General features: G+C 45.1%; 1 protein-coding gene across 1 annotated transcript in view; it reads right to left on the bottom strand.

The window, feature by feature from the left end:
- The window catches only part of LOC147900878 (Tetratricopeptide repeat (TPR)-like superfamily protein), a 120,706-nt gene that overhangs the window by 32,223 nt on the left and 66,299 nt on the right, over positions 1-22,184 (bottom strand). Inside the window, exon 8 of the mRNA XM_087376387.1 lies at positions 6,296-6,518. Within this exon, the coding sequence (XP_087232513.1) occupies positions 6,296-6,518 (223 nt within the window). The remainder of the gene's footprint in view (positions 1-6,295; positions 6,519-22,184) is intronic.

The raw sequence follows: 22,184 nt of genomic DNA, 5'->3' as shown, positions 1-22,184 counted from the left end.
TACCTACCATGGCATACACTTTGACCACACACTCAAGCCCGCATACTCTGCTTGCCTCGCCGACCTGCTCAAAGACATACATCACATACCGCTCCTCCGTGAGGCTGCCTTACATACCTTTCCACACACCACTCGATCTACGAGCCCTCCACCTCTTGGTCTAGTACCCTGCAATAGCTGGTACGAAGGCGTGTAAGGCTTTATGTGAACACCTCCAACTTGAAACCAAACATCAGCTTCCAAGAGAGACAAAAACGATACGTAAGTACCACCGCCTGGTTCACCGGAAGAAGCAGGCCTTCGTCTACCGGAACAAAGAGGAGTTACTAAACATTTTGTTTAGTAACAACTCTAAATACTTCGGCGGAGGTTCCTCGAATGGGGAGCCCCATCGCCTCTCATAGACACCAAAACTTGGCACTCCTACACATGCACGTTATACGATGTCCCTAACGAGCACCCAACTTCTCACATGTACCACACCCCACTTCATGCACACTTTTCACAGCTGGTGGTGTCAAACACGCAGCTTGGAAGCTAAACAATGGCCGAGCATGAGGGCCTAAGCACTGAGTTCATTGCTTATGGGATAGTTACCCTAGCCAAAGCTCTTCAATAAAACAGTTCGCACAGGCTTCCCACATACCTGTACTCTTAACACCATCACACCCATACACAAGACATCAGATCCCATGATTCCTAAAAACTACACGACCATTATGATTGGACATGTTATGTCCAAGATCTATGCGTCAGTACTCAACGAAGAGGTTGGGTGTCTCCGCAAGGCTTTTAACATGGTGCCGTCGACTCATCAAACACCTACAAGAGTCGAGATACGATCAGGAGATGATCTGGGCAGTCATGGCACATTATGAGAGAGTCTTAGGTAGAGTTCGGACTGGTGCAAGATGGACACAGGAGTGGCTAGCACTGTCTTCCTCTATGGCTCTATCAGATGCAGGTGACCAGCGATGTTGGTTTGCACACACAGTGAGGTGGCTTGAGTGACTAAGGCTTCACATGGACAGGCTTCCCCCCTTCCAATACAACATTAATGCGCGGTTATCCCCACTACGATATCATGAGGTCAACTAGGTCATACGTGAGGATCTTCTACTGCTACACACATACCGAACCTGGTTGGAACCGAGTGAGCTCCTAGTGAAACTCCGCTTCTACAGAGATCATTGCCTACATAGCTCAAATGAGAGGTTTATTGTGCCACCGGGATATACGGAGATTCATTTACCCCATTCGTTGAGGGTCTCTGGAAACATAGCTCCATATTGAGAGTGGTAGAGTAGAGGGTTTACCCAAAGAGAGACCTATATGCACATTATGTGGCCTACAGAAGATTAAGTCCAAGGAGCATTTCATACTCAAGTGTCCAGTGTACTATGAGATCCCCTACTTTATGACATCCCAAATCAGCCAGTCCCTGACCTCTCACATATGCCACGCCCCACATCCTGCACCCTCTTCACTAGCGGGGGGTAAAGGATGCCGTAATGAAACTTCATAATGGCCGAGCGAAGGATCATGAGGGACTGTGCACTCAATTCATTGCATATGGGATCAACCTCCTAGCCCAGATCTTAGCAAAGCTCTTTAATGAAGCTGTTTGTTTGGGGTTTCCACGCAGCTAGACCACTACCAATGCTCACCCATCTACAAGGCAGGGGATCCCATGAGCCCGGAGAACTACAGGACCATTATGATTGCACATGTCATGTCCAAGATTTAGGCATCAGTACTTGATTCCGAGGTCAGCAGTTTTGCGGAGTGTCGAGAACTTAGAGCAGTAGGACAGGCCGGATTTCGACGTGATCATGGAACCATGGACCACATTCTCACGCTTAGGTGTATCATCGAGGAGGCGAGGGCATGGAAGCAAAGCGTTTACTGTTACTTTGTGGATTTCCACAAGGCATTTGACATGGTTCCAAGAGCCCACCTCATACAGTGCCTACAAAATTTAGGTTATGACCAAGAGATCATTTGGGTTGTCATGGCACTTTACGAGAGAGTTTCAAGTAGAGTCTGGGCAGGATCTGGGTGGACAGACAAGATCATGAGCACTATTGGGATCAAACAAAGGTGTCCATTATCACCTACCTTGTTTGGCTTCTACATTGATGAGCTTGAGACAGTGATGCAGACACAAGGGGGGTTGGTTGCTCTCTTGTGGACACGCTTATACAAATGACATGGCTCTTCTGTCTTCCTCAACAACGGGGCTCTAGACACATCTTGACGCACTACAATCCTTTTGTGAGTCTCATGATTTGAAGGTCAACCTGGATAAAACCAAGGTTATGATCTTCAATACATCTCGAGCCGTCATGCGTTAGGAGCAGTTCACATTTGATGGGTCACCTATCGAGAGAGTTTCATCATACACTTACCTTGGGGTTATCTTTTCCGAACCCATCTTCACTATGAGACTTGCTATGCAGGCATGCTTGGGCAGAGGATATGCTTCATTGGCCAGACTAGAGAGGCAGTGCTTCCGCTCGCACTTTCAGGATCCACGGGCCAAGGGGTTGCTTTTTGACTCCTTGGTCTGTCCACCGGGGATGTACGGCAGTCCATGTTGGGGGCCAAACTTGTCAGATACAGAGTGGGCCCGTGTGGAGCGGCTCACGTTATCACGAATGATTCGTGGTAAGCCATCCGTTCCTCACCAAATCATTCAGGCTGAGTTTGGGTCACCCTCATTACAGCTAGATGCTGCATTTCAGGTCATCACGTATTTGTACCGAGTCAGGGAGTATGGGGATTACATCTCTGGGCGTAGCAGGCTACCATGGCTAGCATTGTCTTGTTCTATGGCACTTGCAGCACAGCAGGGGGGGACCAGAGGTGCTGGTATGCATGCACAAAGAGATGGTTTGAGCGACTAGGTATAACCTTCTTCAAAAACCAACGTCAAAACATATTTACTCTTCCAAACTCTTGCGCTCAATTTACTCTTTCATAAGCTCTCCCTCACTCCCTCTCTCTCTCTCTACAGATGCACTAGGGCGCGTCGGGCTGGACCACCTCGAAGGTTTTTATTCATGAAGAGAGAAAGCTGTTACAAGAGTTTAGCGTAGACCTGCCTGATACAAAATTCAACGTAAAACCATATTACAAGAGCTTCATGCTCATTTCAAATTGGCAACATGCCACTTGTCTAAAGTCTAGACTAAGTCCTATTACATGCCACTAAGGGCAACTCTGGAGTCTTCGAAGCACTTGGTCACGCGAACCGCCTCCTAGATGCTTGTTAGGCTCCGAAGCACTTAGGGAAATAACCCTTCCTAGTACCTGCAACAATTAATTAAAGCGCACCACCATGGTACCCATTAATTGTTAGCGCTTTGCATGCAAATAACACACTGTGGACTAATTCTAGTCACGGTGGGCGTCCCCACTGAACACATGTGATATAACAAATATATATATAAATATATTTATTCTCTGGTTGACCGGAGTCAACACTCTTGGTTATAACTAAGGGGCTTTGACCAAGGGTCGAGGCGCCTTAATTATAATCAAGTCTCTCTAACCGAAGTTGGCACATCTCGGTTAACCGTAGTTAACGGCCGCACCCGTGAGTGGCCGACAGCACTCTATCACCGATTTCATGTCTCTGTTGCCTCATCCACCCTGATTTCTTGATGGTGATGATGAGATTGATATATAGTCGACCATCGACATGACTATGTTGTACTTAGGACTTAGTATTACCATTCTGCATTTTTTGCATTTTGCATTGGTGTGAATGATCGGTTAGTAGCTCCACCACCACAGCTCGTTTATACCAGGTTTTTCAGTCTCATAGACCCATTGGTCTTCCGAAGACTTTAATAAACTCTCTCTCTCTCTCTCTCTCTCTCTCTCTCTCTCTCGCGCGCACGCGCACGCGCATCTCTAGAGGGGTGGTCCCCTTCACCACTGACTGACACTCAAGTCTAGCATAATTATGCACACATCTTTATGATATCCCAAATGAGCCAACTCCTGACCTCACACATACCCCGGCCCACATCCTGCACACTCTCCACTAGAGGGAGTGTGAAGGATGCCGTGATGAAAGTTCATAATGGCCGAGCGAAAGATCACAAGGGCCTATGCACGAAATTCATTGCATACGGGATTAATCTCCTAGCCCCGATCTTAGCAAAGCTCTTTGATGAAGCTGTATGTTTGGGATTCCCATGCACCTGGTCTCTCTCTCTCTCTCCCTCCGTACTCCCTCCCTCCCTCTAGCGGCCATGGCTACTAGAAGTTTCATTCCTTCTCTCTACCTCTCTCTCTTTCTCTCTCTCTCCCTCTCTCTCCCTCTCTCTCTTTCTCTCTCCCTAATTCTCCCTCCTCTCTTCTCTCTCTCTCTCTCTCTCCCTCTCCCTCCCTACTCTCTCCCTCCCTCTAGTAGCCACAGCCACTAGGAGACCCTCCTCTCTCTTAATCTCTCTCTCCCTCTCTCTGCTCTCTCTTTCTTTCCCTCCCTACTCTTCTCTCTCATTTAAGGAGCCCCTCTTCTCTCTCTAAATCTCTTGTCTCTCTCCCTCTCTCTCTTTCTCTCCCTCCCTACTCTTCTCTCTCATTTCTCATTCTCTCTCTCCTTTTGGCGGCGTCTATTAACAGTATTTCACCCATCCACAAGGCACGGGAGCCCATGAGCCCAGAGAACTATAGGACCATTATGATCGGACATGTCATGTCCAAGATTTATGCATCAGTGCTTGATTTTGAGGTCAAGTCAACTCGTACAGCGAGGGCTCGAAAACAGAGGGTTTATTGTTGCTTTGTGGATTTCCGCAAAGCCTTTGATACGGTTCCGAGAGCCCACCTCATCAAGTGTCTGCAAGACTTGGGTTAAGTGTGCTAAGGAGTAGAAATGAGATCATAAGATAGCAAAGGACAATAATAATTGTATTGTTATGTGTTTAGATTGTGTTATCCATACGCTGAGTCCTCTCTTATATAGAGAGTGAAAAGCCACACATGAAAAGGTGTGTGCTCCAAAGGTATGTGCATGAAGAGGTGTGTACCCCTTGTCAAGAGTTTATAACACAGTAAATTACAATGATACAAGTAGTGGTGTCCTCATCATAAGTATATGCCTCTTGTGAAGGGTTGTCCCGCATGGGAAGAAAGGGCATACCCATCCACAAGTGTCCATCCATCCCACCATCCATAAGTCTAAGGAATTAAGAAAGAAATACGTCACAGATCGTGACATCTAGCAACCTAGATAGCATGCCCTTTGGCAACGGGATATCAATCTGATGCCAAGATCATACCCCCACGTGAGAGCCCCCTTGGGTGCTGTGACTAAGCCTATTGGTTTATTTCAGTTGACCTGGGCTCCAAAAGCCTTGCAATAGACCTCTAGAAGGTACCGCACTTTCTCTAGGCTATCATCCATGCCCTCCACAGACAAGGCATGTCGTCTACAACAGAATAAGAACTCCATGATAAGTGTATGCCATGTCTCTTGAGAAACTCTATGATAAGTGGATGTCGTGTCTCTCGTCGATGCTCCAGAATATGCTCGAGCATAAGGATAATGTAGTCTTCTTCAATTTCTGGAACATAATCACTTGAAGGGAGAACATCTTCATCAACTGGAATATAAGATTTCAACCATGAAATGTAAAAACGTATGATGAATTTTACCCAAAGATGGTGGTAATTCCAACTTATAACTTAGTGTTGAGTTTTTCTTTATGATCCAGAATGATCCGTAGTATCGTGGCCGCAGTTTAGAAAACACTCACTTTACTGTCTTGTAGAGATTTGGAGCCACGAAATAACAGCACCATTTCACCATTATTGAATTGGAGATGATGTCTGTATTTATTGGCGGACTGTTGATACCGCTCTTGCACTTTATTCATTTGGTCCCTAACCTTGCAGTAGAATATCTTAGATTTCTTGAACAATATGATCAGCTAAGGCCATTGATGTTGTGTGGCTTACACAGACACACTCAAGAAAGGCATTACTTTTGAAGGAAAGTTTCTCCTACCCAAAAAAGCTGGAAACACTTTTGCAAGCCTATTCCATTAAGGATCCTTTGCTACAGCCCATGTTAGGATCAAACTAAATACATGTTCTATGAAGCAGTGACAATATGCACACAACAAATATTGGCAAAGGTGACTGTTAAATCAAAAGCTCAAGTGTCCCTGTCTGCACTTCTCTCTATGAATACTCAGAAAAGTAGCTGATCCATCTAGATCTTTCTAGGACAATATGGAAAACAGATACAATACCAATGAAACTTTTCATTAGAATTTACCTTTGCATGTAGACCTCTGCGTCATCTGCATTCTTCTCTTCCAGGAGTGTGTGACCAAGGTGTAAGAGGGGAGCAACTAAATCTTCACTTGATGTACCTTTAGAGTTCTCAATTATGAGAATGATGCGCTTATATATGTCTATTCCCTTTTCCCTTTGCCCTAAATCGTTATATGCTGAAGCCAGCCCCAATAGAGTACTGCACAGATTGGGGCTGTTTTTACCTGAAGAAAGGGAGTACAAAGGACAGTAAGAAACGTGGTGACAACTCATCAGTTAGGACTCACTGATTTCTCTCTCTCCTTTGAGACCCAAACTGCATCAGATTGAGTCACTGCCCAATAAAACATGATGGAGGCTTAGTATAAGAAAACCCACCACAGGAAACTCGACACCCCCATTACTTTTAATTCTCAGAGCTTTCATCAGATAAACATGCTCAAAGCAAAATGCCATGTTATGTGACAAGGAGAATTCCTGGAAATCCATCTTCTATGGAACAAGAGAGAAAACTAAGAGCATCGTAGAAGCATTACACTATAGCAGCTTTTGGCTTTCCTTTGTGCTTGACGCACTCATCAACCACAGAAACTGATGCAAATTCAATTTTTCTGTATACCCACTTGTTGCAACCATGCTAACCGCATACTATGGAGTGTGCTGAATATGCCCTGGGAACAGGCATAGGAACAGCACTTCTAGGTTATCCAACAGCTCAAATAAGCATGCCATCAAAATTTTCATAGTAATCATACAAAAAACATCCTCGAAGCCTTACACATTCATGCTAACAAATCCAAACTTCCAAGGAAAATGCAGCACTACATTTTCTATAAATGACCTCAATTGAGAAAGGCATCCTATGCGACTTGAGAGCACTTTCTTTGAAGAACCAAAGTAATTCCAGCTGCCCAGAATCACATTTTTTATTCTTTATCTGAAAAATCAAGCATCTCTTTGTTGGAACACTGAAAGGAAAGAGTAGAGTGGACACAAAATCAGAATACTTGCTTATAGAATGAAGAAAAGAGAGGTCCTTAAGTAGGCACCTCATACAAGGTCACTGACATCACTGATGACCTCAAAGCTCCACAATCATCTCCTCAATCTGCTCCTAGATTCACTCAATCATCCTATGTGGCTTTTCCACCACCTAACTGTGCTTGTGGACACCTAACTGTGCCTCTAGCACTCACACATAGAAACATAAGGTGTGCCTGAGGCATACACCTTGAGATATCCCAACAAACCCCCCCTCAAGGAAATGCCTCAGGCTATGTCAAGGATTCATCTAGTCTCATAGTTTCTCATGCCATCTCATGGTGGTCATGGATAAATCTATGGCTAGGTTCTCATGCTAGCAAGGGTTTCCTTGGGTGTAAGGTAAACAAAAAAGGGATACAAACAGACCTTCCTATGGTTATCTCCCCTGCATGTACATGCACACAATGTCTGCAGGAGGTACCATGAAACAAAACATACACATGGCCTACATCATAAGGTGACCAGAGGTGTTTACAAAAACACACAAAACACAATAGTTTATTTTCATTCATTTTGGAGGACTATCCAGGCTGAGTACCTTGACATAAAAAGAGAGATCTGGAGCATACATAGAGATGAGTTAAAATGCATAATCTTCATGAAATGCCTCATCTTGTGGAGGCTCATTCACTGTAAGTAGATTTGCATTTTCTGTCTTTGCTTTGGCTCTGCAAAACTTCTCACTATGGTTGTTTTTGCCACAGTGCTTGCATGGATTTACTTTGAAGCAGTCCTTTGAAAAGTGATTTGTCTTTTCACAGTGATTGCAAGGAGTATACTTGCCCTTCTAGAATTTCATAACATAAGCAGTGTCATTGCCTTTCCTTAGCTCCATATGCCTTTCTTCTTCTTGGAGAGCTGAGATATTGCCTTCAAGGTTAGGATTGGGAAGATTCTTCAAAGTGCTAACAATGTGATCAAAACTTTCAGGCATACTCTTAAGTAACACTGCCATAGCATCATCAGGGGTGATAGGAGAGTTGATAGAAGCTAATTGAGTCATAAGACTCCGCATATAGTTGACATGAGCAGCTAAAGTAGTATCACTTGCCATCTTTAATTCAAAGAAAGAGATTTTAAGTGATAGTTTAGATATGTGAGAGCTTGCACCAAAAATCATGTCTAGCTTCTGCCAAGCTTCCGAAGGAGACTCCAAGTCAGAGATATGATGTATGTAATCATCACCCAAAGCTAAAGCAATTATACCATATGATTTTTCTTCTCTTGCTGGATCCCTTGCCGGTCGTGTCCGAGTTGAAGATTGTCCAGCATTTGAGGCCGTAGAAGAAGCGGTAGGAGTAGGTTTGACAAGTCCCCATAAGTTCTTCCGCATCAATGCAAATTTCACCTTCATTTGCCATGTATGGAAGCCCTTTCCATTGAACTTCTCAAGATTATATAAGGTAGCCATGAGAGGGTCTAACCCAGATATTGGGCAGTGTCTATCTCTCTTACAAGGCAAAAATAACTGAAATACTTCCAAAGTATGAGCACTTGATGTAGCAAATAGTAGTGACTAGATTTCAAACAATGATGCTTCTTTTTACATGCTTCATAGAAGTGGATGAAATAAACACTTTCCAATCAAAACCAGGTCTAGCAAGTCAAAACAAAACTGAAGCAACACTTGTAGTGAAGTTATTGAAAACTTCAAAAGACCAGAAATGCTAGAGTAGCATTTTATGTAGCATCATTTTCAAAAGCATGTAAAAACTGTCAAAACTAGAGAGCTGAACTTGGAGGGCTCATAGCACACTCTTCAAAGCAAAAGAAAGGGGGCTTTCTGAGGCAAAAGAAAGCTGGTATACCACAGTAGATCCTCTGGGAAGAAGAGGCGAAAATATGCGTCAGGTCGCCTTCACCTTCTTGAACAAAGTCGACTGGTTTTTCTCTGTTTTCTCCTTCAATATGCAGCCATTGCTGCTCAGATTTCAGCACAAGGTAGCTCTAGGTATGGAGAAGCTTGCCCTGAAAGGAATTAGACAAAGACAGAGCAGGCGCAGAGAAAACGCAGGAAGAAGATTCGACGATCTTCGTGCAATGGCGACCAGCAGAGCTTACATTTCTTCAATTCCTTGCAGCCCGAAATTCGCCCCAACAAGAGGGATCTCCAGCAGGAAGGGCGTGGGAAATGGGTGAGAATTGGAGGAGAACAAGCTCAAGCAAATTTTTGGAAGAAGAGGGAGAGATGGTGAAGAAGAAGAAGAGAAAGAAGATGATGATGTGGCAGAAATGGGCTCAAGGGGGATCAAATGGCTCTGATACCATGTTGGAACACTGAAAGGAAAGAGTAGAGTGGACACAAAATCAGAATCTTATAGAATGAAGAAAAGAGAGGTCCTTAAGTAGGCACCTCATACAAGGTCACTGACATCACTGATGACCTCAAAGCTCCACAATCATCTCCTCAATCTGCTCCTAGATTCACTCAATCATCCTATGTGGCTTTTCCACCACCTAACTGTGCTTGTGGGCACCTAACTGTGCCTCTAGCACTCACACATAGAAACATAAGGTGTGCCTGAGGCATACACCTTGAGATATCCCAACACTCTTTACTGGAACACAAATTCAGAACTGAAAAGCGCTTCAAAAGCGAGTCTGAAAATATATTCTTCCAAGGGATTTTAAAATAGGCATTTGGTGTATTGGGACATCCGTAGACAAAAGATGGATGAGAAAGTTCATGACTATGTGGATAAGTTTCACGATACTTTTTTGACCATTCAAACACTTCAATAAAGGGCAATAATGCAAAACGTTTGTCAGACTAAGGTGCACATTCCTGCATCTCAAACTTTCAAGGATGCATTGGAGGACCCTTAACCATTGAAGGTTGAAAGTGTTGGGGTAAAGGCACATTGCCACCCCTTTATTAAAGTTAAGACATCTATGACTGTCTTAAGACAATCATAGGATAAAACCTAATCGTAATAAAACTAATGAGTTTGTGGTGTGGCTCATCACTTCACACCCGCACATTTGGAGTCCTCTCTCTTTCTCACTCTCTCTCTCTTGCTCTTCTTCCCCCATCAGGCCCTTCAACTGGTATCAGAGCCTACCTCTCCTACTCTCCCTACTCCACAGCAGCTGCTAGCTGCTACAGCGCATCGAGCAGGAAGGGCGGCAGCGCATCGAGCAGGCAGGGCGGCGGCGCATCGAGCAGGGCAAGGCGGCGCAACAGCGCGCCACTTCGCAGGGGGCAGCGCATCATGCAGGCGCAGGCGCAGGCTCCTTTCGCGCGCCGTACATCTGTACGGCCGTACATCTGTACGGCCGTACATCCGTACGGACGGCCCTATGCCGTACAGTACAGACTACCGTACTGTACGCTGACAGGCCCTTCAACTGAGCAGGGAGCTGCTTTCGATTTTTGCAGCAGGGAGGTACATTTTTTTTTCTCGGGATCTGTGTCAGAGGATACTTTTCTCCTTGGATCTGGCTTTTGCACAGGTACAGCAAGTACGAAAGTACAACAGGTACATTTTTTGTTTGGGAAAGAAAGAGAGGAGAAAGAGCACTCTGCTCTTCATTCCTCTTGATTCAGGATCATCTTTCAGTTCACAGAACTGTGTTTTCTTGAAAGTACAGCAAGCACCTTCATTTACCTCGTGCTTAAGGAAAAGAGAACCACAGTGTGTGGTTGATTGCACAGTTATTTTGTTCTGGGAAGGTAATGCCTTGATTTTGCAAGAGGACATATGCTTTTACTGGGTTTGAATCTCAGTTTACAGGTGAGCAGATCATAGGGCTTTTGCCCGGCAGGTGATGCTTTGTATGCCTTGAGGCAGTGTGGTGCCAGAGAGCACACATTTGTCTTGATTTCCGCAGTGTCGAGGTGACATTTTTCTTGCAGGTCACATTTCTTGTGCAACACTCAGAGAACCTCCGTTGAGCCACGCTTGGCCAGGGCGCATCGAGTTTACTCGATCCCTAACTGTCCATCGTTGACAATGCTCAAAAGGTTCCTCATTGAGTGTTTGTACGTTGGGATCTGTGTATGTCATTTCTACACAGGACAGTATATGCATTACACTGTTGGTTGATTTTGTCAGAGAGACTTTCATATTGCATACTACCTCAGTGTTGAGGTGTTTTTCACTTGGTTCAGGTGTCAGATCAAGGGGCTTTTGCCCAGATTTTATTTGATAGCACTTGGGTCACCGACAGAGATCTTCAGATGCATTTTATCCCCTTGGCAGAAGGGTGATTGCTTGGGATTTATCCCATTTTCTGTTGCAGGTTTTGTGACAGGCTGAAGTGTCATTTTTTTTGGGTGTTTGCCAAGTGGTTTATGCATATTAACTCAGTGCAATACCTCATCTGAGGTGGGAGAAGTGATCAGTACAGCCAGTACAGCAGTGTTTGTGCCTTGTCAGCTGATTATGCACTGTTAAGCACTTGTTGAGCAGCTGCAGCATTCTGAAATTACTGTTTATGCCTCTTTGAGCACGGTACAGTGTGTCAGAAGGTACAGTATTTGCAGGGTCATTTACTGTTTTGCTGCAGATTTTCCTGACAGTAAAAAAACAGCACTATTGTGAGTGCTCCTGGCTCTTAATAGAGCAGGTTTTTTCTGAGAAATCAGAATTTTTATTCAGTCTTTTTTACTTCCAGTGAGTCAGATACTTTCCTTATCTGATATGGCATCAGGGGGAAGTGATTCTTCAATTCTGAACATAAAGAAACTGGAAGGAGCACACAATTATGCATTATGGGCAGAACAGTGCTTGAATGTACTTCTATTAAAGAAGATTTCTAAGCCCATAAGGGTGAAGGGTGTCAAGCCATCTGACATGGCAGCTGATGACTGGGAAGAGCTTGATTTGTCCGCAAGGGCAGCTATCATGCTCACTATTTCTGACACTCTTGTGTTCAATGTTCAGGCTGAAAAGACCTCTTATGGTCTATGGCAAAGGCTAGAAGAATTGTATGCCCAAAAGAGCTCAGCCAGTAAGGTTTATTGGTTGAAGAAGCTGGTTGATCTTCGCATGAAGGAAGGTACAGCTATGACCTCACACTTGAGTGAGTTCAATGCCATCTTTACACAGCTGATTGCACAGGGATTGAATCTTGATGAGGAGTTCAAGGCTACTTTCTTACTGTGTACCCTCCCTGAGAGTTGGGACACTTTCAAGACCACCCTGTCAAATTCGAATGTCACTCTTATTTATGCTGATGTAGAGAGCTCTCTCCTTATGGAGGAAATGAGCAGGAAGAATAATGCGAGCAGCAAGTCTTCAAATGCCTTGCAGGTACAGGATAGAGGCAGGACTCAGCAGAAGGGGAGATCTGCTAGTAAGTCCAAATCCCGCAGTCAGTCCCGTGGCAAAAAGGATATTGAATGCTTTTATTGTGGCAAGAAGGGACATGTGAAGTCTAAGTGCTTCGAGTTCATACGGGATCAGAAAGCCAAGAAGGCTGAAACAAAGGATGCAGGCAATGGAAGCAAAGGCAAAGGCAAGGCCAAGGCAAATGACTTGGATGCAGTGAATGTTGCAGCAGAGGACAGTGACAGTGACATACATGATGTTTTATGCTCTTCTGCTGTAATAGCACATGCTTTGGTTATTGATGGCCATGACATGCACACCTGGCTCTTGGATTCAGGTGCTTCTTTTCATGTTACTCCTCATAGGGAGTGGTTTACTTCCTACACAGGTACTCATGGAGTTGTTCATCTTGGGAACAACTATGCATGTCAGATTGCAGGGATTGGCAGTATACAGATAGTATTTCCTGATGGACGCATATTCATGCTTGATGGTGTCCGCCATGTGCCGCAAATCAAGAAAAATCTGATTAGCACTGGCTTATTGGATGACAGTGGTTACCACACCACATTTGGGGATTCCAAATGGGTGATTACTGATGGCCAGGAGGTGGTGGCCAAGGGTTTTAAGAGTGATACCTTGTACCCTCTTTATGTTTCCAGTGTGGGTAATGATGTTGTTGCCATAACCGAGCTGCCAAAGGTTTCATTGTGGCATAGCCGGTTGGGACACATGTCTGTTAAAGGAATGCAAGAACTGTCACGTTTGGGTTATCTGCCGTCTCTTTCTTTTTCAGATTTGCCTACTTGTGATCATTGCATATTTGGCAAGCATTCTGTGACTCCTCATAAGAGGAGAACTCCCCAGAATAGAGCACCACTTGATCTAGTGCACACTGATTTGTGTGAGATGCCACAGTTATCACTAGGGGGTGCAAAATATTTTATTACTTTCATTGATGATGCCACACGCAAAGTGTGGGTCTATTTCTTGAAGCATAAGGGCGATGCCTTAGATGCTTTCAAGAAGTTTGTCGCTCAGGTGGAGAATCGGACAGGTCGCAGGCTGAAATGCCTCAGATCCGATAATGGGGGTGAGTATGTGTCACATGCTTTTGTGCAGTTTTGCCAAGCTAAGAGCATCAAACAGGAACTCACAGCTCCTCATAATGCATCTCAAAATGGTGCAAGTGAGCGGATGAATCGAACTATTCAGGAGAAGGTTCGATGTATGTTGTCTTATGCTACATTACCCCATGGCTTTTGGGCAGAAGCCGTGCAAACAGCAGTTCACATTATTAACAGGTCGCCAAACAAGGCTTTGGAGTTGAAAGTGCCAGAGGAGGTGTGGTCTGGCAAGCCACCTTCATATAAGCACTTACGTGTATTTGGCTGCGAGTGCTTTGCTCATGTACGCAAAGAACTGCGCACCAAACTGGATCCAAAGTCTATCAGATGCATCTTTATGGGTTATGGTGACGAAGGTGAAATGGGGTACAGGTTATGGGATCCCGTTAAACGGAAGATTATACGCAGCAATGATGTCATCTTTAAAGAGGATAGTGTACACAAGGAACCCGTGCAACCTGTGGAATACAGGAGGGTTATTTATGATGATGTTGGACAGCAAAGAATGCCCATTTATATGCAGCAGCAGGCTGCTGCAGATAACCCTGTTCAAGAGGGTATACAGGCTGAAAATCAGCCAGATAACTTTGCCAATGATGCACCACTAGATATGCCAGCAGATGGGGCTGTAGAACAGCCAGATATGGTGGTACAGCCACCCGTCATGCATGAAGAACAGGCTGGACAGCAGCCTAATCCGGAACATTTTGTTAGGAGGAGCACCCGTGTACAACGGCCTCCTGCCAGGTTTGTTCCAGGAGCCAATAATGTGGCTGATTTTATCATGCTAACAGATTGTGGTGAGCCCTTCAAGGAAGCTATGGAAAGAACAGAGAAAAAGAAGTGGGAGAAAGCCATGCAGTCAGAAATGGACTCCCCACTTCAAAATGATACATAAGACTTGGTGCAGTTACCTGCAGGCAGAAAGGTTTTGCCATGCAAGTGGGTTTACAAAGTCAAAGTGGATTCAAATGCTTTACCGAGGTATAAGGCCAGATTGGTTGCCAAGGGATTTAAGCAGGAAAAGGGCATTGACTTTGATGAGATCTTTTCCCCTGTAGTCAAGATGACTACTTTGAGAGCAGTGTTAGCTCTTGTTGCTCATGACGACATGGATTTATGTCAAATGGATGTGAAGACAGCCTTTCTTCACGGAGATCTCCATGATGAGATCTATATGAGTCAGCCAGAGGGATATGCTGTTAAAGGGAAAGAGCAGCTTGTGTGTAAGCTCAAGAGGAGCTTGTATGGACTCAAGCAGGCGCCAAGAGAATGGTACAAGAAGTTTGATGCCTTCATGCAGTCCCAAGGGTATCATAGGTGTGAGACCGATCATTGCTTGTACACCAAACGGGCAAAGGATGGCAGTTTGATGCTACTCATTCTATATGTAGATGACATGCTTATTGCCAGTAAATCTCAGCATGAGATTAGTGCTTTAAAGAAACAACTGCATAAGTCTTTTGACATGAAAGACTTGGGTGATGCAAATCATAAAATGGAGGGGGGGAAGTCTATTAGTACCCTGTTGCCTCCACATTTAAAACTCAGCAGTAAGGACAGCCCAAGATCAGATGATGATAAGGCTGAAATGGCCAAGGTTCCGTATGCATCTGCAGTTGGATCTTTGATGTATGCCATGGTTGCCACCCGTCCGGATATTGCTTTTGCGGTGGGAGTCATCAGCAGGTATATGGCAAATCCAGGCAAGAGGCACTGGGAAGCAGTGAAAGGTGTCTTGAGGTATCTCAAGGGTACCAAAGACTTGTGCATATGCTATGGTAGGCAGGATGCATTGATGCATGGTTTTACAGATTCAGACTATGCAGGGAATGCAGATAACCGGAAGTCTACTACCGGTTATATTTTCACATTTGCAGGAGGTGCTATATCATGGGTGTCTCGGTTGCAGAAATGCATTGCACTGTCAACTACTGAAGCTGAATATGTTGCAGCCACTGAGGCTTGCAAGGAAGCAATATGGCTTACTCGGCTGGTGGGAGACTCGGGCATTACAGGAGATATGCCGGTTTTGCATTGTGACAGTCAGAGTGCTATCATGTTGGCAAAAAATCCGGTCTTTCATCAGAAGACCAAGCACATAGATGTGAAATATCATTTCATCAGGGAGGTACTGGAAGACAAGCGACTTGAGCTTGTGAAAGTGCATACTGATGATAATCCTGCAGATTTGCTCACTAAGAGCTTGCCTACTGAGCGGTTTGCACATTGCCGCCACATCATGGGATTAGGGTGAGACCATTCTTATTTTATGGTCCTGTATACAGTAATTGTATATTGCTGTAATTTTTATTCTTTTCTCCCCTTTAGGCACATTGGCCTTTAGGTGGGAGGTTGTTGGGGTAAAGGCACATTGCCACCCCTTTATTAAAGTTAAGACATCTATGACTGTCTTAAGACAGTCATAGGATAAAACCTAATCCTAATAAAACTAATGAGTTTGTGGTGTGGCTCATCACTTCACACCCGCACATTTGGAGTCCTCTCTCTTTCTCACTCTCTCTCTCTTGCTCTTCTTCCCCCGTCAGGCCCTTCAGAAAGACTGCTCTCTCTAAATTCTGCAAATCATCTTGTGTGATACCAGTTGTACCTCTTTGAAGGAATATTGTAGGGGAAAGGTGTCCCCCATTTTGACCATGCTATCTCGTGCAAAGTGTCATTAGTTGCTTCATTAACCATGAGTTCTCAATAATGCCTTGAGACGCATGTATTGTAATTTGTATGTTGCAAATTGTCACCAATTGGTGCTTCATGGGATACCCCCATCCGAGAAAAAGACGAGCTGTGTCCTGTGCATCTATGGTACCCTTGCATGTAATAAGCATGACAAATTTGCTAAACCTATCCACAATGGTCAGGCACATGGTCTTCTTGGGACCAATCGCTGGTGGAAGGTTTGTAAAAAAATCTATGCTAATCTGCACAAAAGACTGATTCGGAAACTCGAGGCTGGAGTAGTTTTGCCAGCTTCTTGTGGAAAACCTTCACTTGTTGGCACACCTAGCAATGAGATACATATTGATGAAATCATTGCGTAAATGTGGCCAGGAAAATTTGCAATGGATCTTCTCAAGAGTGCCTGTACCCCTATGTGTCCATCGGCTATGGAATCATCCATATCATAGAGGACGGTAGCACGGTATGGGGGCAACACACAAAGGCATCCTTTGAAGAACAATCACCCATCATGTATAGCATAATCGTCGGGTCGGTCATCAAGCATGACTTTGTACCAATGCACCTGAAAATATGGATCAGTATGGTGGAGAGGACTCTTGCACTATGAAGATGGACCTGACCATTACCCATCTACTGAGAGCATCCGCCACGACATTCTCTGGCCTTGATTGATAGTCAACCACGGCACCAAACTGCTGAAAACTCTGGCTCTATCTAGTCTGGTGGTTTAACCACTTAGCAGCTGGCATGGTCTGAAACCACCGCAAGGCTTAATGATATGTGCGAGCTGTGAAATCTGAAGCCACCGCGAGGCCTAATGATCTGTGTGAACAGTAAAATCTCGGTAAAATCTCAGCCATATAAAAAATGTTTCCATGTCGTGAGGGCATGGATGATGGCACATAACTCCTTGTCATAAACTGAGTATCTAGTCTCTGCTGGAATCAGCTTGCGTCCCTCAAATACAACTGGGTGGCAATTATGCTCCAGGGTGCTCCAATAGCATAGTTGCCGCCTTCACATCAAAGGGTTGATCCAATTGTGCCAATGCTAGGCATGGAGCTGTGGTAACTGCCTCTTTCAACTAGGGCGGAGGCTGATAGAGCTGCCAGAGTGAAGGTGATGGCCTGCTTTTTGGCCTTCACTCCCCATAAAAGGTCAATTATGGATTCTGCAATTTTTGCCGAGTCCTTGATATGCTTCTATTCCTGGCAAATGCCCATAAACATCTCAACCTCCTAAGCTATGGTAGGCATCTCCCACTCCACTATATCTTTCACCTTGGGTGGGTCCAGGCGAACACCTATCGGAGTGATGATGTACCCCAACTAGTGTACCTTCTCCAAGAAAAACTGCTTTTCTTGGCATTGATGTACAATTGATTGTCCTTCAGTTGAAGAACCTATTGCACACGTTGCACGGATCCTTCGAAAAAATCAGGAAAACTTCCACTTGTTCTTTCAACTAGTATCTAAGGTGCATGCACCGTTTGTCGTGGCTATTGTGTCATCATAGATACGCACGTAATTCATGGCCAATTGCAAAGAAGTACACTTGTTGTTCTTGACCTAAATAAACCCCCTCAAAGTGAGGTGGAAAACAACCAAGGCCAAGGCTGAAAGTGCCACCTCAACCCTGTAGGAGTCTCAGACAAGAAAGGAAAATCCTTCCATTCCCTGAAGAAAGAAGCCCTCCTAGCTGAGGCTGCCAATAGAGCCCTACCTCAATTGTACAATCCTCTGCACACTCGTCTCCTAGCCTGGGAGTCCAACTTGAATCCAAACCCCTAACTACGAGTCTATCTCTTCCTTCTTCAGCGATTTATACATGCACCCTTTTCACGAATCCTCTCCATCCCGAGTCCCTAGCCCTAGCTGGCAAATTCACAAGCTCTTGCAAGGTACGATAGCAAATTCGAATTTGAGTCATACATGGAGGAAAATCCATCCACACCTTCTATCCACAGAGACTCGTACCTCAGGAGTTGGCTCTGATACTAATTGACACTCTCCGAGCGCTCTTGAGAACCCGGACCTACAAGCAAACACAAGAAACCAACATAGAACAACGATAGGGATGCAGGCATGCTCACCACCCTACCATGACATCCAGGACTAGGATGTCCCCTTCGAGCCACAAGTTGAGGTGCTGGCACACTAGAATATCTCTCAACTAGTCCCTACCAGCCTAGCGTCTCATACCACCAGGTGGCGCCCTCAAGGGCGCTACATCTACTGCTAGGCCTTGGGCTACAGTAGAAAGCAAGTGTGCATCTGCAACATGATTCAAGATCCAGACCAGCAAGGAAGACATAAGCATGCTCTGACTTGCGTGTCTAAAAGCTGAACCCCTGATCTCCTTATATAGGCTCGAGCCCAGTGCTGCTAAAATAGCAAAACCCTAACTAGTCCGTGCCCTTGCAACTCAACCCGAGAATCACCAGCCTCCCCATGCTCTACCTGAGCTAGTCATGTGTGCCTAAAGCACATGTCGGATACGGTCCATGCACATGACACCCTCCCTATGTCAAGAAAGCAAATCTGAAGCTCTCGTACGAATGTAACAAGAAGATAGTCACTCTCTCCTACTCACTACTCTCTAAACTGAAAGAATGATGCACTCAAAACACAAGTGGGCTGTGGAGTGAGTGTGAGAATCAGAGGGAGAGAATATAGCGGGCCTCCGAAGAGGGAAAATAATAACGAAAGAATGTCTAGCCCAAAGGGCTCAATACAATTGTAAAGAACTACTGTGTGGAGGGAGAAGCCTCACGACAAAAGAGAATTAGAGACTATTGTACAGCACTGAACTGGGCTAAGGACTAACTGAAGGAGGGCTGGAAGGAGCTGCTGGGCTGCTGCAGACTCTCCTGCCCTAATCCAAGCTCTAAGGGCTGCTACTGCTGAAGGCTGGAAACCTGTAGGATTGGATGAAGAATGAGGCCAAGAGGCTGCCTTTTATAAGCTTCCTTGGGCCCTAAACTAGCTGACCAGCCTGCTGCAAACCCGCCGATTGGGTGCAGATGTCACCGACCCCTGCTGTTGATGTCACTCGACTGCCATGTGGCAGTCCGGGTCTGCTGACATCAGCGCTGATGTGGTATGTTGATGTGGCACTGCTGTCTGCACTTGCTGTGCACCTGTGGCAATCCACGTGGCTGCTACACAGTGTGCCTGTGGCTACTGCTGATGTGGCTTCCCACATGGCAGCCCTGTGTGGCAGCCTACGTGGCAGCCAGTATGTCCACGGGATGTGAATGCCTGTGACACCAACTCATGTACAAAAGAGGTGTTCAGTGTGCCACCCTCTATCAACACAGTGCTGACTCGCAATCACGCCTCCCTGCTGCTCCTCTGAAGAACCAATCCTTGTGGATCCTTGAGTCTCCTTCAATGTTGTCTTCCTTGCTGCTCCTGAGCACCATGATCCATCTCTTCTACGCTGAGTAGATCTGCTGCTTCGTGTGCTCCTCGTATCAGCAAGAACCTGAGAGCTTCTCCTGCTCCAAATTTCCTCTCCTTAGCATGTAACAGTAGGATGGCTTGCTCCCTGTTCTGGTACACGGGTACAATCTTGGCAATACCACAAACTTTGGTCGCGAGCCCGCTAGTGATCTTGAGCAATCCGGATGCAAACATCATCCAAATGTCCCCCTCACAATCAGTGAACAGCTTGGAGTTCTCCAAGCATCATGCTCCCAAGGTATTTGGCAAGGTCCGCATCCAAATAACCAACCTGAGCAATGAGACCCTAGTGGATGATCCACACAAATTTCCCATATCTCCAAATAAACTCGAATGAGCTCCCATGAACTCTCGAGCAAGTACTCTTCTAGCTTCAGAACACTTTCTTCACTTGTAGATGTTCATGTAAGTGTAGGCCATCTTCTGGTGGTTCTAGTGATGCCCTATAGGCCATGGTATGTGCCTTGTAGGCATAAGTGTAGGCACTTATAGTGTTAGTGGCTTCTCGGCCACATAGGACACTTAGTCCTATGTGACACCTAGGACACTTAGTCCTAGGTCTAGGTACAAGTACTTTGTACTTGTGTATTTTCATCTTATCTAAGTTTTGACGTGATTGCTCTATCGACTCGTCTTGTACCTGCACTCTCTCTCTCTCTTCGTTTCGTACCTTCAGTGGTATCAGAGTAGGTATTGCTCTAGTCTTCCAGCTCTCCTCAGCCCCCGAGTCCTCCATTGCTCATTGGGAGTTTTCTGCCCTGCTGGTCGACACATTCCCAGCCTGTTCGAGGCTCTTCAACTGCTGTCCAAGATCCAGGCGTCCAGCTTCCCAAACCAAAGGTGTAACTGCATTCCCTTCCGTACACTCGTACGGAAGGTCTGGTATCTGCGTCCGTACTACACATCGCCGTACCTGTGCATCGCTTTGCCGTACTGCACGTCCGTACATGCATCGCCGTACCTTCAATAGATTCGCTGTACAAGGTACCTACACCGTACAGTTGTACCTGCATAGGAACTCCGTACAAGCTACTTTCACCGTACAGTTGTATATGCGTAGGAACTCCGTACAAGGTACTTGCACCGTACATGTTCCGTACACGGTACCTGTTTTCGTACGATCTTCCATACATGTATACCTACAGATCAATCGTCAGCAGCTTGTACCAGCTTCCCGTACACATATACATGTAGAACAGCTGATTGTACAGCTTGTACTTGATCTGGGTATTCCGTACAGTTTCACTATAGGTTCCGTACCTGTTTTGGCATTGGCTTGAATCAGGTTCTTGGTCTCACTGCAGTCATCTACAAACATTTGCAGTTTTGGGGCTTTTGCAGGACATTGGCAAATTTGGGGCTTTCATTTCCTTTCATCTCCTTTGATTGCAATTTCTTGCAAGAATATTGGAGTTTTAGGATTAAGTCTGCAATTTCTTGCTTAGATTGCAGTACATTGGGTCAGATTGCAGGACATTAAGTTACATTTGCAGGACATTGGGTCAGATTATCATACATTGGGTCACATTTGCAAAATTTCAGCAAAATTTGGGGCTTTTCTACATTTGCCCTCTTTTTGGCCTCTTTGACCTCAATAAATTTGGGGCTTTTGCCAAATTTGCTGTTTTTGAAGTGAACATTGCCTGTCACAGTCACATTTGGGTCAGATCTGCATTTGCCCTTTGATTTGGGTCAGAAATTTGCAGATATTTGCTGTCATTTTTGGGACAGCCAGATTTTTACAGAGATAGCCTTGAGGCTTTTGGGTTTTCAGGTCTTTTTCAGGGTATCACAATTGCTATGGCTGGGAACAATCAAGATTTATTTGGAGTTCTTCGTGAAGATGATAAGTTGGATAGCACCAACTATCCGATGTGGTCTTATCTCATGAAACATATTCTTGTTGCAAAGCATTTGTGGAATATTGTTTCTGGGGCTGATCTGAGGCCAGCCAATGCTACAGTAGTTGTTTCTACTGTTGGTTCTTCTGCAGGGGGTACTCCTCCTGATGCCTCTTCCTCTAGCACTCCTGCTGCTGCTCTTCCAACTCAAGAACAGTCAAGATGGGATGCAAGAGATACAAATGCACATTCATGCATTGCTTTATCATGCAAGAGAATCATTATTCCACACATCCGGTCTTGCAGGACAGCAAAGGATGCTTGGGATAAATTGGCTTCTCTCTATCAGATACGCAATGAAGCTCGTGTTGCATATTTGAGAAGGCAATTACAGGAAGTGAATATGAATGAAGGTGAGTCAATGGATGCATATTTGACAAA

Source organism: Dipteris shenzhenensis, chromosome 6, assembly GCF_047967505.1.
Source record: "Dipteris shenzhenensis isolate YYH24624 ecotype China chromosome 6, Dip_SZ_1.0, whole genome shotgun sequence".
NCBI classification, from domain to species: Eukaryota; Viridiplantae; Streptophyta; class Polypodiopsida; order Gleicheniales; family Dipteridaceae; genus Dipteris; species Dipteris shenzhenensis.
Note: the sequence above shows the minus strand (reverse complement) of the source record. Positions and strands in the feature narration are given on the sequence as shown.